The sequence below is a fragment of the Plectropomus leopardus genome, chromosome 17, assembly GCF_008729295.1.
Source record: "Plectropomus leopardus isolate mb chromosome 17, YSFRI_Pleo_2.0, whole genome shotgun sequence".
Classification (NCBI taxonomy): Eukaryota; Metazoa; Chordata; class Actinopteri; order Perciformes; family Serranidae; genus Plectropomus; species Plectropomus leopardus.
In genome coordinates this window covers 25,094,401-25,108,560 of record NC_056479.1, presented here as the reverse complement: position 1 = coordinate 25,108,560, position 14,160 = coordinate 25,094,401, and the positions used below count along the sequence as shown (strand labels likewise).

General features: G+C 40.9%; 1 protein-coding gene across 1 annotated transcript in view; it reads right to left on the bottom strand.

Moving 5' to 3' along the window:
- Nucleotides 1–344: 344 nt before the first annotated feature.
- The window catches only part of llgl1 (LLGL scribble cell polarity complex component 1), a 49,483-nt gene continuing 35,667 nt past the window's right edge, over nucleotides 345–14,160 (bottom strand). The window contains exons 13-24 of the mRNA XM_042504988.1: nucleotides 13,435–13,539; nucleotides 10,857–11,149; nucleotides 10,439–10,589; nucleotides 9,541–9,679; nucleotides 9,035–9,348; nucleotides 8,739–8,930; nucleotides 8,504–8,576; nucleotides 7,938–8,052; nucleotides 7,275–7,339; nucleotides 5,510–5,645; nucleotides 5,163–5,245; nucleotides 345–2,376 (exon numbers count right to left, since the gene is read on the bottom strand). Coding sequence (XP_042360922.1) covers nucleotides 5,167–5,245; nucleotides 5,510–5,645; nucleotides 7,275–7,339; nucleotides 7,938–8,052; nucleotides 8,504–8,576; nucleotides 8,739–8,930; nucleotides 9,035–9,348; nucleotides 9,541–9,679; nucleotides 10,439–10,589; nucleotides 10,857–11,149; nucleotides 13,435–13,539 — 1,662 coding nt within the window. The 3' untranslated portion in view covers nucleotides 345–2,376; nucleotides 5,163–5,166. The remainder of the gene's footprint in view (nucleotides 2,377–5,162; nucleotides 5,246–5,509; nucleotides 5,646–7,274; nucleotides 7,340–7,937; nucleotides 8,053–8,503; nucleotides 8,577–8,738; nucleotides 8,931–9,034; nucleotides 9,349–9,540; nucleotides 9,680–10,438; nucleotides 10,590–10,856; nucleotides 11,150–13,434; nucleotides 13,540–14,160) is intronic.

Sequence of the window (14,160 nt, the reverse complement as noted above, 5' to 3'; positions counted from 1 at the left end):
CTGAAAACTACATAAAATAGTATACGGATACATGTCATAGAATGTTTCAAAAATGGCCTAAAACATCATATTACAACATGTCGAATTGTAAAAATTTGACAACACTGCTTCAGAGGATGTCAGCTGAATCAGTGTCTGTTGACCAATTAAGAGTTTGACGTACAATGTGAAGTTAGGAAGAAGTGAGTTTACCAGATCTCTGTAGTCTGCTCTTCATCTTGGTTTGAGAGTTGTGAAAAGAGGAATTCATGGAACAGAATTAACAAAAATCTCTGTATTGAGTCTGTTTACGTTATCGGAGAGCCAAATCAGTGGAATACTCGCACAACCACAATCAATTCTTATAGAGAGAGTAAATAATTTTATTAACATTCACAATTCTTCATCAGCCAAAATGCTAAGTGACCCAATTAAAATCCTACACACAAAAATGAATGACAGAGTAGAGACAAATTAATCTTAATTGTGGAATTAAAAAGATAAGTTGTGCCAGCTGTAGCATCAATGGGTTAATTATTTGTGTCAACCAGAGCACCAAAACAAGCTAACAAAAAAGTGAAAAAAAAAAAGAAGCATTACCATGATTCCTATGAGTTGAGCTACATTAGTTAGTTGTGAGGTCCCTTTTTTAGTTTTTATTTTGTTTTACGTGAGGTGATCAAAAAGCTTGAATACTGAGCGGTTTTTAGGCTACAACAGGTTCTAGAAAGTTCTAATGCTTTGCTCTATCATCGGCTTGCCTTTATAAACCTGTCTTCTGTAAACCTAGGTATAGATATTGTATATATAATTTTTTTACACAGTAAAACTTTTTTTTTTAAAGGGTTAAAAATACTGGTGATCACAGCTCTGCATCTAGCCAATATTACCCAGAATGCACCGATTCACAGAAACCCACAAAAGAAATCTCCTGGGTGCATCATAGTACACAGTACGTTACACTTCGCATTCAGACTGACTTTGCTTCTCTTGCCACACTTCCCTGAGTCCCGTCAAAAAGATTTCTGCGTGAGATGATGTAACAGAGGATTTAAGAACTCTTTTTGCACATTCTTTACCTTCTCTTTGATTTTGCTGTGCATTCGTCAATTTTGATTTCACCAAACTAGAACAACGATCGCAATGAACTCTGAGGTCTTGACTTAAATTTTGACTGAAAGTTGGGGAACATATTTGCAACTCAGGCCATGCATTTAGCAGTAGAAGGTATTCCAAAAATATTATTTCACCTACATCTGCTCTATTCCTTAATACATCGTACCGCCTGTGCTTCCCTCTTCACCAGCTTTGAAAGTGCCGTGAACTCTTTCCTCGTGCTTCCCGTCTCTTTGTCATTAAAATATCTTTACTTTCTCCAAAAGCCGTACAAAACTTTTGTTATAGAACATGTCTTTGTATTTAAAAAAAACAAAAAAAACAACAACAAAAAAACCGCCTTTTTATCCAAGTCCTTTCTTCTTCAAAACCAAGAGAACAGACTTCTGAGAACCTCGGTGGTAATGTGCTTGTATGTAATAACATTGATTTGGAAACAGTTGATTTATGCAGCACCTCGACCCAAGCAGGACGCCAGGTGAAGCGACTGAACTGCACGGCACCAAAAAGGGGAAGAATACAAATTTCACAGCCTTCAATACTCGGAATATTCAAAATACTTCATGTCTTCGTCTTACTCTCTTAAACTCTCCGATGCTCCCTTTCAGTCTCTGCTGGAAAGCCTCAGTTCGTAAACGCGGGTCACTCACAGGGCTGTGGTGGTGTTAAGCAGCGTGCAGAACAATCCAACACATCCACTGGTGTGCACGAGGAATCAACAAGCGCATTTGGCGACTGAGCGCCAATTCCAGTTCCAACAGTGGGGAAACCTCAGACCGATCCCAGCACGCCACAAAACTGTGGATAGAAAAATAAAAACACAGAACTGGTGAGCCTTTTCCTCGAAGGCTAAGCCGCAATCATTACGCCGGCAGAATTGCCACCAGAAGGGCCAAGAAGGAATGATCGCACACAGCGTCAAGATGGATGATGATAGTTAAGTTTTCAGAGCTTGAAATCAGAATCAGCTCCGAGTCCATCCAGGTGCCACACTGTGCTAGTGGGCTGTCCGTGTCTCCATGTGGGAGGCAATGTCACGTTTCCAAAGTGGTTATAGAAGAAGAAGAAGATGTAGTTCTTCCAGTGAGAGGAACAAACAACAAGAGTCTTTCATGCTGTATTCTTTGTCCTTTGCATAAAGGCTTTCCTCCCTGTTTTTGCCAGGCTGACAGGAGAGTGCAGAGTGCAGGCTCGGGGCTCCACAGTGGGATGATGGGAGATGTTTGTGGTCCTGCACTGAAATCCGGTCCATCCAGACCACCGGAGCCCCTCCCTATAATACTTCAACAACAATCACAAGGAAATAGAAGTAAAAAATACTTTTGCATCAGTCTGTAGCTTGAAGAGATAGTTTGGATGTTTACAGGAGTTGAGTGTTTTACATACAGTAGAAGACAGAGCACGCCTCCCAGTTTGAAGAAGAAAGCAGGAGTGTTGGCACAGAAGCTAAGCAATGTACCACTGTGGACAGGGGCAGCAGCATTTTAGCCACCTAAATATTATAAAATCAGTTTAAGTGTGTGCTATATTTAGAAAAATGTTTACTGCTTAACTGCTGCCCTTTCTGACAGGGAAGCAGTTATATCTACTGTCTTTAAAGCCACCAAAAACAGTGGTTTTACCTCTCAGATCACGTATGATCTCAGCTACCTCTACTGGTTAGTTTTCTTGTGTTACTGTGTGACTTTGGTGAATCCAAACTCACCCTTTAAATACCAAATTTACATAATAACACAAAAAAACTAGCTGATCGAGGCAGTGGTAGACCACCAGCTCCCATTATCTGCGAGGTAAAATTACAGTTTTTTTGTCAATGCAATCTGGCTCAGAGAGCACAGATAAAGGCTTTTATTCCTCTCCAAAAAGGGCTGTCTAATGGCAAGTAAAGCAGTGAAAATATTATAGCGGAAACTTCAACTAATACAGACTTTTTCATGGCTAAAATATAATATTATCAATATTTTGTTTCTGCTCCCTTCCATGGTCGTACATCCCTTAGATTCTTATCTGCATCTACTATGTGTAATACACTTAGCATGCATAAACACCTTAAAACACCACCACAAAAAATCTGAACTATTCTTTAATGCTAACACTTTAGCACATCATATTAATTTACAATAGATAGAAACAGTTTTTTTTTCTTAAAGATGTTGTAATTCTAGAAATTTTTGACTTTAATTATAGATTTCCCTTGCTGTTCGCTCTAAAGATAAAGCTAATGTTAAAATCTAACACTGTTAGATTTATGTCCCTTAAACAGTATTATATTCTGGCTAACTGCAATACATGTCCAAAAATAAACTAGTGAAATGTATGAATTCAGCATATAAACATGCAGTTAAGGTGCATTATGTACAGTTTCAGATGGCACCACCAGAGGGTAGCAGAGAGTTAAAAAAAAAAAAAAATGAAGGAAAGCCGTGTTGACAGACCAACAGTCAAGGAAGACCTCAGCAAACATTACCTCCTGATTTATGAGGGCTGAGAGAAATGCAACTGGATGGAAGAGTGCAATTAGTGCAAAGTAGGTAACCACTAATAACTCGAGTAAAGCTCCCCTGTTTGAGTAAATTTAACGATGCATTCATCTCTGGTTTTTCATCGTTACACAACACGAGCTCCAGCTGTGATGATAGCCTCCTTTCTTTTGCCAAATCCAGGAGCTCCCGTCTGTTTTCATCTAGTATGTCTTTTTATAAAAATAATACTCCTTTAGAGGAAACTTTATGAGAGGGCATGTGTGCTGGTAGCAGCTGTATAAGAGCCTCACAGTAAAGTTTAAAGGCTAAGTCCAGTATTTTTCAGTCTGAACCCAGTTTTCATGCTTGTGGTTTCGGCTTTGAGCTGCAATGTAACCACTTAGAGCATGTTAGCACTGTCAATTTACATCCTCAAAAAAGTGTTTGTTTTTGCCACTGACAAGCTCAGATTATTATTTCAAGTGTCTGACAACGAACGAATGGATCCCTACACAGGTTACCCTTTGTTTTAAAGAGTAAGATGCTTTTTCTTTAACCAGAAACAGCCCAAAAGTCACTTTTACCAAAGTCACCAGACTCCATTTAAAGAAACATCAACTTTAGCGTGTATAGAGCTCACCACATTTTCACATCTTACTGAGTAAATTAAGGGTTTATTTCACCAAACTAGAGTTGGTGATTGTTGGAACAGTTGAAACACAACCTGAAGACAGTTTTAGGGAGTTTTATTTTCTTTCTGTCAACTTTAAATGAGATGTTTTACAATGTTAAAATTACCATTTATTTAAATGAAGTCTGGTGGCTTTGGCAATGGCAATTTAAGGGCTGTTTCTGGTTAAATAAAAAGGATCTTACTCTTTAAAAAAAAGGTCCATCTCTGTTTCCATAATGATGACTCTTAGAATAACAAACTGAGCCTGCCAGTGGCAAAAACAAACCCTGTAAGTGGACTCTAAATGAAAGTGCAATATTGCACCGAATAGTGACATTGCAACGTGTTTTGCTGCTGTGGGTCTCGCTCAACACTGGATCAATTTCATAAACTGTTGTACCCTACAGACACAGAAACATGGAAAAAATACCAAATTTACCCTATCAAACGTACAAACTGTAAAGTTGATTAAATAAAAGAATAGAATAAGACATAATGAGGAATTTAAACTGATATCATGAATAAAAAGGCTACACAAATTAACCCTCGGCCTTCTAAGCGTACAGTACAAAGACAGCAAGGAAAGAAATACCCTGAGCTACAGTATGAAACACTATTAAAAAGCGCAGGTCTGTTCAATTGGCCTCGACGGAAGAGATTTCTGCTCCACTGGCTTTTCAGAGACACAGCGAGGAGGGAAACAGGGTGCAGGGCTTGTTATTGGAATGCAGCGCTCAGACAGAACAACTCTTTGAAGTTTGCACACTCTGGACCAGCTCCATTAGAAACAGGTGTCTATGTGTGTGTGTGTGTGTGTTCACTTTCATATACCCAGAGTTGTGTCTTACCAAGTGTGTGCTCATGCATCTGCTCCTGCTGGTGTTTTTGTGTACTTTCTGTAACTGTAACAATCACCTGCGTTTGTGTCTCACCTGTTCAGTTAATGAGGATCCCAGGCGAGCGTCCCTCCTCCTCTTTAATGTTCTTTAGGTTATTCTCCACCTCGTCCACAGTGCTGCACAGCAGATGGACAAATTCAATCTCAGTTTTACTTATAGAGCCCAATATCACAAATCACAGTTTTCCTCAGAGTGGTTTACAGCAGCCAATACCCCTCTGTTCTTGGAACCTTGCTGCAGATGAGGAAAAAACTCCTCCACAAAAACCCCTAAAGGGGGACCACAGGTTAAATTATTCTCTTTAAAAAAGATCTAAGAAAAAATTTTAAATATTGCAAGCAGTGTATTTGTGTGTGTAGAAAAAATTGTGTGCAACCTACGTTAGAAAATCCCTGACGTCCTCCACAGTGATTTCTCCAGTGGAGTCGAGGGTGAGGTCAGCACAGCTGAGGGGGGAGTCGAGCGGGGTGTCCAGGATGGGAGAGGACAAGTTGCTCGGAGGTTCTTCTGCCTGCCCTGTTCGAGAGAAAGAGTCTGGGGCTGAAATATGTTTCGACATCTGGGTGACTGATAGTGGTGTGTGTTGCTCGGGGAATCTGATTGGCTCTGAAGAAAGTTTCCTCAGTAATGTCAGATTGAGTGAATTAAATTTTGGCAAGCAGTTTTAAAACCATCTGTATCACAACTTGGTTTGACAGAAAATTCAAAAACAATCACATCACATCAGAGTCACATCTCTGATTTACAAACAACAAGCTTTAATTTAATAACGATGAACAAAAACAGACAGTTAAGCACTTGGAGAACTAATGAAGATGGCCAAAATCTGTTAAAAAAAAGGCTGTGTGCAAACATGTTCATTTAAGTTCAAGTACAGGTCATTGCTGTTTTCAAAATCGAGGTCTGATCACTTAATGCTGCTCTAATCAATAATTTTATATTACCAACGGGTTACTTGACTACTTGTGATGCCAAAGAAGTAATTTATATAAATTATTGGCTTGTTCAGTTTCCCCAGCTTTTTGGAGCTTTTAAGCGTCTTTCAGCTCTTAGTTTGGTGTTCTGTTTTGGTTCAGTCTCTGCTCTAACAGCATTGTTTCCAGAAGTAGCAGGCAAATGTTTTCAGCGACAAGCGCAGATTCACAATAGCAGTGATCACGTACATGCATGCATTGACGTGTTCTTGCATTCACACACACAACCTCATAGTTGTGGGGTGGATCATTAATCCGTTATTGCGATCAGAGCTGATTAGGTCGAGTGAAAGCAGACTTTTAAATCCAAGTTTCACTTTCTCTTTGCCTGATGTTCTGTGGAGTGCACTCCGCACTCTGAGAGGTACAATGAATAACCAAAAATATGAAATCAATAAAGAGCGGCAGATATTTCCATGGTGGCGGACCACCACAAGTAAATGAATGTGTGTAAAACTGTAACTTATATTTATCAGGTGGACATAAACAAACCAGATAAATTCTATTGCTACTTTGTGTCTGTGGATATTTACAGCTTGTTGTGCTAAACCCTAGAGAACAGATAATGTATTAATGCTGGTTTAACTTCTGATTTCACACTGCATTCCTAGACATATTCAGCTTTTCAAAAAAGGGATAAATATTGATGCAGCAGAAGAGATAGTCGTTTTTTGTTCCTTGAATTTTTTCCTTCTCAAAAGCCTCTATATATTTATCATTAAAACGAGAAGTTTAACCACATACCAACTCCTTTAAAGCTGTTTTCACCTGTAAACATACACTTTTTTATGGCGCATTAATGCTTACAATATTTCAGAATGGAAAAAACACTGAAACATTCTCTGGTGCCTACAGAGTTAGTTGTTTAAGTCCGAGTGCCAGGTGAAAGGCCCACTGAGAAATAAACAAACCCTACTCTCGTCTCCACAGCAACCATCATTTCCTGCCGGGGGGGAGGTTCTGGGCAGGAGAGGTAACTGGGGCATACTGAATGGTTACCATGGAGACCGGAGGGGAACCCCTGCCTGCAGTTTAAGAGGCTCAGAGAGAGAAGAGAAAGTGATGAAGAGGGAGAAAAGACAGGAGGAGACTAATAACAAGAGGAGAGAAAAGTGAAAGGGAGGAGAGAGAAAACGTGTGCGTGTGTGTGTGTGTGTGTGTGTGTACGTACCCTCAGCCTGACCCATCTGGTTCTTGTGGGTTCCGTTGGCCTGCGGCAGCGTCGTCGTACCATCGCTGAGGAGACACATGAGCACACACCATTTACTTTGGCAGTAGACAGAGTAATAATAAAGCAATAACAGTAACAGTATCATTTCTTTGGTTTCACATGCAGCCGACAGCCTCCAGCTGGTGGAAACCCAGCAGAAAGCACCATCAACTGAAGGGTTAGTGGTTTCCAATGTGGGGTCCAGGGACCACCAAGAGTCCTTGAAAGTGGGTCCCTGGAAAATGTTGCAAATCAGTGAGCAGGTATGGCTTGAGTGTGATTTTAATATGATTTGTACATCAGTGTGATGCCGTTTGTTGATTTGTCCGGTATTTAGTTTGCTGCACAAAAACTGTCATTCCTGTCTGATTATTGTACCCGTTAACAAGTTATCAAATGAATTACGTCAAAAATATTGTTATTTTCAATACTGATTTTCCAAGGGAAAGCAGCTATTTGTCCTCAATGTGGGTCAACAGTAGATGTGTGTCCTAATAAAAGCTACATCCCTGATATATCAGAAGTATCATTAAACTTTCTTAGAGAAATAGAGAATTGTGTGCGTGTGTGTGTGTGTGTGCGTGTGGGTGTGTGTGTGTGTGTGTGTGTGTGTGTGTGTGTTACCTGGCAGGTGTGGGCTCTAGCGGTCGGTCCAGCTGAACAGAGCAGATTGGTTCAGTGAGGACTTTGGCAGACAGCGAGAACCTCTCGTACTCCGACGGAGAGATCAGATAGAACCCTGTGTAGAAAAACAAACAACAATTAGACAGTTATTATTCACTGACTACAACTTTCTAATGTACAAAAAAATGCCCACAGTGAAATGTGCCACTTGTCTGAGGACATTATTTCAGCAAATACAGTCTGATGTCAGAAACGTCCACATTTTCTTACACCTACATAATATTGGGAGGGAGGTAGATCCATTGCAAATAAAATAATAAATATATCTCCATTACAGGATACCAGTGGGGTAAGTGAATAATATATTTTTTGGTGTAATTTGTGTGAAATTACCCTTTAACCTGATATGGACCTTCACTTTGGGAACAGTCTTTTTCACATAGTGTTGTCAATGTGAAAGACATCATCACAGTGCCATTTTCCTGTGGCCTTCAGTGCCTGAACAGGAGGTTTTTACGGTTTGACTTTTACTACACTTTCATTCAAATGAACCATATTTCCCTCACCCTGTCCGTTCTTGGTGAAGACGCACGATGCAATTCCACTGATGTCTTCTTTACGGATGCAGTCGTAGCGCACCTGAAGACACACAAAGTAGGCATTAGGTTCCAGTGCATCATGAATAACTCGGTAAAACAAATCACCCACGATGTCAAATTGCAAGCTGTTGCAAAGTTACTGTAAATACCCCTGAAATACACACAAAAATAAGACATGCACACAATCCCTTTTGAACCGTACCTGTGGTCGGAGGCCAGGTATGTTGAAGAGATGCATGTCGCCCAGGTTGGTCAGGCAGACCAGTGTGTGTTCGCTGTAGTCTTCCTGAGCTGTGGAGCTGAACGACACCAGCGCCACCTTTCTCACCCGACAGCCTTCGTGTGCCGTCAGCTTGAACTTTGTCTTTGCACTCACCTTGGGGAGAGAAAACACCTGAAAAGAGGAGACGACAGACAGATTTTAACCTGTGACATCATCAGTCTGACAGTTTCTTAAGCCCAGTGCCAACCTTTAAAAAGTTTTTGACAATCGATTACCTTTAGCTGCTCCTCTGAGGCGATGAGGACAGAGTGTGCGTTGGTCATGTCCGGCGCGATGGCAAGGTCCTGGGAGGCTTCGTACGGGTCCGGTAGCGGTTTCCCCCGGCCATCCAACACACAAATCGACACCACGGGGGCCCTGTGCATCAGCTGGATCTCTTTACCCAACACCGCCTCCACACACACACTGCTCTCGCCAGCTCCGCCCCGCTCACACACACGCCCAGAGCCGATGCCAGGCACCTCCAGAGCGTAGGCGTACACACTGCCCGAGTTGGTGCCCGCCCATAGAGTGGGGCCGTGGTGTGTACCTGTTAGATATGGAGATACAGTGGGAGCAGTTAGTGCTGTGGTAATGATGTTTACTTGACGTAATTCTGATGCTGGAAAACCTTAAATTTTACTTCACTGCACTCTTTCATAAAACACACAGAATCAAAGGGGTTTTGTTCAAGTTAGAGTTATGCTTTCAGTTAATAATCTCAACAAATGCGTAAACACACCGTCACGTAGAAAAGTGTCAGCAAAGCAGAGACATCGGACCACTCCAGACAGCGAGTCGTCCGCTGATCGGGGTTCAATCCTTCGCTGAATCGGAGCCACGTCCTCCTGCTCTGCAAGAGCAGCGTTGGCCTCCTGGACCTGCACATGACAGTCAAAAAATGCAGAACTTACTGTACGTTCCAATACATATACTACCATACTATATAGTATGGCAAAAGAAGATTTAGTGCCTCCAAATACATAGTACTTCAGTACTACAGTATACAAACAATACCAGGATATTTTACTACATTTAGTCAGATTCTGCAGTTTGCAAGACAGCACACTTTTTGGCTATTCTGACCCACAATCCTCTGTGCAGCAGGAGATTCATCACATCAACTGAGACATCAAACAGATGACAGCTGACTGACAGTTGATTATCAGCTGAAAATTATAAATACATTATTTAACTGTACAAAAAATTACCAATTACCAACAACAACAAAAAAATAAATTAAATAAAAAACAATGATAGAGAAATGCATATTAAGGTTAATTTCATTGTCATGAATATAAAATGTTACACAGTTTTGCAGTTATGACTTATTGTTAAAGTTAAACATTTCGATGTAAATACAGCAGAGCTCTCCAGGTTGACCTCCATCTCTGATGAGCTCTGTGAACGGCAATTTGTTTTATCTCCATGGTAACAGATATATGAGCAAGAAGGTCAAAGTTCATGGTGCAGTCTTATGAAGAAGTGGTATGTGCCTTTTGTGTGTGTGTGCATACTTTGTAAGGGCAGCCGTGGCACCTACTAAAAGTAAAAAGAAAAAGTGTGTGATTCAGAACACAGCCCTTAGTTCAGTCTATATGATTTGTGCAGCCCTCTCACTACCAAAAAAAGACATTTACCTTGCTGGTGGGTGTTGAGATGGCACGTTTCTTCCCCGACACCCTGCTCTTACGGATGCGTCTGAAGCTCTGTCGTAAGGACTTTTTCAAGGACTTGACTCTGGACAGAGGCCCCTCCATCGCCAAGGAGTCATTAGGGTGAAGGGTACATCTGGAGAACATGAAGAGTGGTAAAGGATGCTTTTTGGACCGTTACATGGTGAATTTGTCAGCTTGCTTTATGATGTTTTTAGTGGCAAGGAAATGTGAAGCACGTTGTTTTCAGCTCACATTAACGTCATCAAATTATGATTAACTGTTGTAGCATGTGTGTGTTGTACTGAATATATAGTATGTGCCAGTAATGTAATCACAACAGAAGGGGAAAAAGCAAAAATAACAACCTGAGCTGTGTGTGTTCATGTGTGTGTGATCTAACCTGGCCAGCACAGCATTTCGCCTGTGGTAGTCAAACAGGCCAAATCCATGACTTGTCCCGAAGGAGATCAGGTTCCACTCAGCATGTAAAGCCACCGCTGTAACAGAGGCCGGGGGCAGGCACTGCACCAGCATCAGCGGCTGAAAGCCCGGAGGGAAGGGGGCGGGTTTGAGGCGCGGCTCCAGCCTGTCATGGCCCTTCCAGGTGAAGCCCTCCCTGTCTTGCAGCAGGTCGACCACAGATACGTCCACCAAGTGGTCCGAACGCTCGTCACTCAAACCCAAAACAATCACCTGGAGGGACAGAAAAGTAAAGATAGTGTCTATTTTTATCTTTAAAAGTACACAAGAGAAACACACGGCTGAAGTTAGTGTGATAATTATAGAGCATGGATGACTTTGTTTTTGAGTGTGAAACGTTTGACGGCGGAACCTTAAAACGAGAAGTGAGAAGCAACGACAATAACAGAAACACACTTGTGTTGTTTGACACAGTTTTCAAAATTATTAGCACATTAAAGAGCTTCTCTTCTAAAGCAAGTGGAGTGCACTTAAATGTCAAAAACGGATTTAAAAGGAGCTGCATACGACATTCAGAGTATTAATAAAGAAGCATGTTTGCTAAGTACAGATAAAATGGAGTAATGAAGTCCTGAGTAGAGAATGATGTCATGCTTTGTGTGTACTTTAATCCAAGCTTCTCTGCTGGTCCAGTTTTTATATGTATATGTTAGTTTCTGTCTATATGCCGCTGGCAAGCTACTTGCTGCCGCTCTGCACAGCTGTTTTCACTGATATCATGGATGTATAAAGACAACCGGATACAGTGTTGGAGGCAAAGCCCCGTTCATTTCTACGAAAGTAGAACTTTCTAAAAAAGTTCAGCTGCCATGTATAAAATTACCCAAATGATTGGCAATGCTTTTGTACTGTGTGGCCCATACAGCAGGCATGCAAGAGACTTCCATCAGCTGAGCTGGCTACTTACGGTTTAGTGCTCTGCTAACTTGAATGGGGATGAAAATAACTCAGTCATGGAGCTCTCCTAAACTTTCCAAAGATTTTTCAGACTGAATGGATTAAATACTGATAGTATTATATAAAAATGACTAAATAAAAATAGCTCCCTAAAGTTTTACAAAGTAAGGCTGACACTTTCCTTGCATTTTCTAATTAATTCTGCAATTACTAAAATAAAACGCTAATACAGATAATCAGCAAAATGCCAAATATCGGCTCCAATAAGGCCAGGCCGATAATCTGTCAACTCCTAAGGAAATAGTATTTATGGGCTACAGGGCATCACATGATGGTGTAATTTAACACTTTGGCCACTATGAAAATTGGCCTCAAAGCCCGGTTGCGTCTCCTGGGGACATGGCTGATACCAGGACGACGTCAGTATCCTCACAACTACTAAAGCCACATTATCAAGGCTGTCAGTGTGTTGATTTTACTTGTTCAGTCCAACACTCTTTATTCTGGGGAACCTAAACACTTAAATACAGTCTGTAATTGTTAAAAATAACATACCTCCACTTCAAGATTCAAGATTACTTACTTAAGATTACCACAGGACAGGAGAGGGGTCTGCAATGACTTGCCCTTGCTTAACCTCTCACAGTTGAGCAGCTATGGAGTGAAGAGCACTTGTGTGGCTGCAGCTGCAACTCTCTGCCTGCCAAGTTAATCAGCTAGCTTCATCTCATCCAGAGAAAATACAACATGAGGCGATTTTTAAAAAGCCTCTTTATCCCCATATGAACTTTCAAGTCAAATAGCCTCATTATTCGAGTCATTAGCAAATTAGCTGTTGGCAAGCAGAGAACACAGTAAATGATATGATAATATGTTTGGTTGTTATTATCAACAGTCAAAGTGTGTATTGTTTTAGGGCAGCGACTAACAACTATTTTCATTGTTGATTAAACCAATAAATCAATCCTTTGTCAAATAAATTCACACAAGGGAGAAGTCCAGCGATATGCAGCTCTTTCAACGAGTGCATCGCAATTTAGTCCTTTTTTGCCTCTCTTTGTGCTGAAGGTTGCTGTTTTATAACTGTCCATGTTTCCTCTCATGTGTCAATTATTTTCACAATTAACTGATTAGTTGTTTAGTCTGTAAAATGTGAAAAAAATGCTGAAACCATTATCAAATTTGTCGTAGATGACTTTAACAGTTGACAATATATTAATGAATTAACTGGTGCAACTCTAACAGAATTTACCTCATTTATTTATGTTGTGCAAAAGCCCTTCATAGCTTACTGACAGTATTCCATACAAGCTGTCTGCGTTTTCCCACTTTTTATAGTGCAATCATCTCAGCAAACATGATTCTATTATCCTGACAGTTATTTTAGGTCAAATTCTACTGAAAACATACTAGAAATGACTGAAACACTTCTAACAATTTGGGATTATATGTACATATCAATAAATAATAATATACATAAAAAATACAAACAGTCTTCAGTATAATAACTAAAAAGAAAACCACTGTAGTGTGTCCCCTGGAAATGACTCAAGATGGTGTGTAACAGAGCTCAGTGTATTTTACATGTATGTATAATTTACCTGTCCAGCGGTTCCAGCCACCACCAGCTTGTTGCTGTATTTGCACAGACTGATCTTCTGGATGCCCAGTCTGGGGTCGTCGCTGTAAGGATCAAAACAGCCCACCTACACACAAACAGACATACACATGTAGGCTTTTAATTAGCGAGATAAATGCAGGCAACACCTCTATGCAGGTGGAATTTGTTTACAGGTGGTACTTTAGTTTCTCTCCACCTCCGACAACTCAGCTTTTTATCTGAAACTTTCCGAAACAGTTTTGTCTCGTTCAAAAATCTTTGATCTGAACCAACCACAAACAAAATTCAGCTCAGACACACCGACATCAAAATGCCCTCCTGAGGCTCTCCTCCTTCCTCTACGGCAGCCTCTCCACTCTTAATCTCAGCAAAATGCCAGGACAATCCCCCTCATACATACTCAGCAAAACATGTGCATTAATCTGTCTCTCACACACAGTAGGAATTCCAACAGAATCCCCTCTCACATGGGAGTTGTGTCTTGGCAAAACAAAGAGTAGGAGAAGTTGGTCACTAACTCACACATGCACAGAAAGAGTGGGCTGATGGGTCTGGTTTTCATTACACAGGAGGAAAAAAAAAGGGAAAGGCTCCTCGTCCCACATGAGGGCCACATTCCTGAACATGCAGCGCCGTTACCGCAGGATACATGAGGGAAAGGTGGGGGGGGCGAAAGACTGAGCAGGAAGAAAAGAGGCCAAAGACT